The 3568-nt window shown below is 35.8% G+C and overlaps 1 protein-coding gene across 1 annotated transcript; it reads right to left on the bottom strand.

The window, feature by feature from the left end:
* Positions 1-288: 288 nt before the first annotated feature.
* On the bottom strand, positions 289-2435 carry LOC146324913 (F-box only protein 6-like). Its single transcript, XM_084720565.1, has 4 exons — positions 2295-2435; positions 2121-2216; positions 1139-1268; positions 289-1039 (listed from the first exon to the last, which is right to left on the bottom strand). Exons 1-4 carry the CDS (start codon positions 2399-2401, stop codon positions 893-895), a joined length of 480 nt encoding a protein of 159 aa, XP_084576691.1. The 5' UTR covers positions 2402-2435; the 3' UTR covers positions 289-892.
* Between the last annotated feature and the right edge of the window lie 1133 nt (positions 2436-3568).

Raw genomic sequence — 3568 nt, 5'->3', positions numbered from 1 at the left:
CAGTTCGGTATTTTTCAACCTGGGCTCTAGTTCCACCTGTGTGTGTGTGTGTTTATGTGTATGTCTGAAAGGGACAACTCGTCGTAAAGTTTGGTCCAGTATTGAGTTAGACCGATGCAGAATCAGCATTTTTATTTTCACTGAAAAAAAAAAAACCTGACTGAAATCATGATGATGTAACATTTGTTGGAGTCTGTAACAAACAAGTTATCCAAGGCATCTATACAGCACTACAATACTACATTGTAATGCAGTTTTGTCACACATTTTCATTTATCAAAAAAAATCTGTAATTCCAAAAATAAGATATTTTATTTGATTGTGCAGCCCTAATTATGATTAAAGATTATTAACAAAATTTTGCTCACTGATGCTAAAAATAAACAGCCTACCCCAGCTTTCAATCATACAATCATTTACGGCATGTTGTGCTAACAATTTCTGTGTTCAGTTGAACAAGGGACAGTAATGACTCTTTGGTACTGAAACAAATTATCTCAGTGCAAAAATACATGTATGACACTGTAAAACGTGGATAATTACCCATGAACCTTTTCATCCAGATGCAGTGACAGGTATTTCTATTCAAATTTAAGTTTAAGAAACAATATAACTATATATACATTTTCATGACATTTATAGCACCAAAGTGTGCTATACTACAATAAATATGATCTTCTCAAGGTGTTGCATCGGGAGTGTTTGAAAGCTACTTTTTTTAAAACAATATATTTATTTTATTTTCTAATTTTCTGGTCAATCATATAAAACAAAAATCAAGATATGTTATGTATGCATTCAATGTAGAATTCTAAATTTGATTACTTTTGTCCAAGTATCTTTTTAGTATAACTCCAAGGTGGGCAGCAGGAATTAGATGAATCCTGCAGAGCTATGTGTCTGCTGCTGGACATATCTCAACACTGCTGTCGGTAACACGTATTCCATAAAATCCTCTCCAAAACCGTGAGTCCCGGCTTCCGTGCGTGAAACGGATGTATCTCACTCCTGGGCCGTAGTTCTGGAACACATGGGTCATCTGAAAAATACATATCAGTAAATCTAGAGTTATCTTTGGGCTCTGAACCTCCTCTGGACTTCATACAGTACAAATGAAGGCCTCATGCTTCGCACAGACCTGATTCCATGTGTCATTGTTCCACTGATGAAAGTCCTCAGGGGCAAATGTCACGACTGGTGTCTTTTTTTGATCCAGCAGCTCTACACGAACATGGTATTTGCTGTCACAGTCCCATCGTGGTCCATACCTCATATAATGGAAGCACAAGCACATCAGGTGTCAGCAATTAGGTTCAGCTATGGGACATTTTTTTTCAGCATTGCTCACAAGGGGACAAATTAAAACATTAGAAACATCTATATTTCAGTATGTTTTGTGTGTTTATTTCTCCTTTTTATTACAGTCATTATTTGCTGTGCTTTTACGCCTTTACACCATGATAATTGTTCTAATTTGTTTCTTAATTTTTATGTCGGCCAGGGACTATGGATGAAAACTAGCTTTGTTGGTAATTCTGGCTTATTTACCAAAATATTTATAAATATGTGCTGTCCCTGAGATATTTAAAAGAAGAGAAAAAAGTTACAGTTACATCTCATGTTAACCTCCTTTGGCAAGAAATATATCACAACAACCATTTCTTCTATGCTTCACTATGAGAATAGTAATGTTTATTTTGAGTGGAAAAAATATCACATAGTGTATGTTTCCATTGAATGGAGCCTTAGGTTGACGTTTTAATGATTCCTTTCTGTAGTCCGTATTAAACAAAATCCACAGGACCACTCTGTAAAGTTTAACTGTTCAGTTTAACACAAGAAAAAATAACTGACACAGAAAAACTTATCAAATTACTGCATTAAATCCATGCCACATGTATGTATATGTATATAATTCAAGTGATTTTTAAAATTGAGTTGTAAGTTTTGGTGCAACAGAAAAGATGCAAAGATGAGGTTTAAATTTAATCTTTAATCTCGTTTGGAAGTTTGGTGCAACGTAATTCAAAGTCAAACCATGATTTAATCAGGTTTAAAAATGAATGCTGGTGCAGCCCAGCCTTAAAGCTGTCAGAGTGTTTCTTGTGTATTCTTTTTACCAATCAGAGATTTTGATGTCTGGCTGGAAATGATCCATAAACGATGTGCTGTAACCTTCTCGCTCCAAATCAATCAGCTGTGATTTCTTGCAGACTCTGCAGAAAACAGAAAATATTTTAGCTGCTACATAATAGAAGTGTATGTTCTCTGGAGCACTACAGGTGAATACTCACTTGGAAGAAGTTACAAAGTTTTTCTGGACTGTTTCATCTGGATGAGACATAACATCCTCTACTTTCCAGCGACTGCGACCATTCTCCAAAACCTGCCAATTCTTCATTTTATCTATAAACACAAAGAAGAAGCTTGTCAGAAAAAATATTCTGTAGAGCTAATTTGTTGATCAGCAGGAAAATTATTAACCTAACATCACTAAATATTTTGTACAATTGATTCTGTTGCTTCTTACACTCCGCTCTTGGATTCTTGATGAGATTTCTTCTCTTCTTGCACAGGAAGTAAAACAACCTCCAGTCGTTGGGTGTTTTGGAAGCATCACTGACACGATACCCCTCTCTTCGACACCTTTCCCTCCACAGAAATTCACTGTCTGCCACTTCCTTCCACTGACTGCAGACTAACCGACAAACATTAACAATCTTATCAGGGGGAAGATTCAGGAAGATCTCCTCCAGGACGTCCTGATGAACTGGGAAGAACTGTAAACAGACAGGAAACACAAAGGATCAAACTCTGGACGATCAGTTTAGTTTTCAAGCAGTGACTCTGGACCAGTGACCCCAACTGGTTACATCATCACAACATTTAAATTCACCTACAGACGTTTCAAAGGAAAACAAGAGTTGCAGAATCTCACAAAGAATTTAAGTGAACGGTGAGCAATTTTCAAACCAAAAAAAAACAACCAGAACAATAAAAAGACATAAAATGCCTTGTTCCTTGTACCTGCATACCGTCTGAACTGGGTGTGTGTGGTGTGACGTGTTCACGCATAAATGAACAGTATGTTGGAACTTTAGAAGATTTGGATTTACACCAGACAAACACTATTGGGGCATTTTATGTTTTTTTTTACCTGTTGATTTTTTACATTTGAAAATTGGTCACCATTCACTTAAACTATTTGGGAGATTCTGCAACACCGTTTTTTGGTGAAACACCAGCAGTGTTTTGTGGACAAAAAAACTAAACCCAACTTTTAATCATATGGTTTCTTCAAATTATAAAAAAAAATGGACTCAGGGGAGTTTTAACTCTTTAATAATGCATGCTGGGAACTGTGCTAATATGCTGGTAATGAGTCGGTTGAACTCTTAACAGTGCATTCATTAAACTCATTTCAAGTCAAAACACTCACGTTTATAACTTCTGAAGTGTTCTGAAAATTTAAGTTTAACTTGAGTTAATAAAACTTGGATTATTTACTTACTTGTACACTCTGTGGAATGTTTGCTGTTAAGTTCATTTGCTTAGTTTTTTACTTATT

The sequence above is a fragment of the Lutjanus erythropterus genome, chromosome 6 (assembly GCF_056507025.1).
Source record: "Lutjanus erythropterus isolate fLutEry1 chromosome 6, fLutEry1.hap2, whole genome shotgun sequence".
NCBI classification, from domain to species: domain Eukaryota; kingdom Metazoa; phylum Chordata; class Actinopteri; order Lutjaniformes; family Lutjanidae; genus Lutjanus; species Lutjanus erythropterus.
The sequence above is the reverse complement of the archived record's forward strand: the minus strand, read 5'-3'. Positions and strand labels throughout refer to the sequence as shown.

Excerpts from the sequence above, each read along its gene's own strand:
- LOC146324913 (XM_084720565.1), bottom strand. The coding sequence starts at position 2,401 with ATGAAGAATTGGCAGGTTTTGGAGAATGGTCGCAGTCGCTGGAAAGTA. Across the intron at positions 1,269-2,120 it reads GACATCAAAATCTCTGATTG|GTATGGACCACGATGGGACT; the intron begins GTAAAAAGAATA and ends CCATTATATGAG. Across the intron at positions 1,040-1,138 it reads ACAATGACACATGGAATCAG|ATGACCCATGTGTTCCAGAA; the intron begins GTCTGTGCGAAG and ends TGTATTTTTCAG.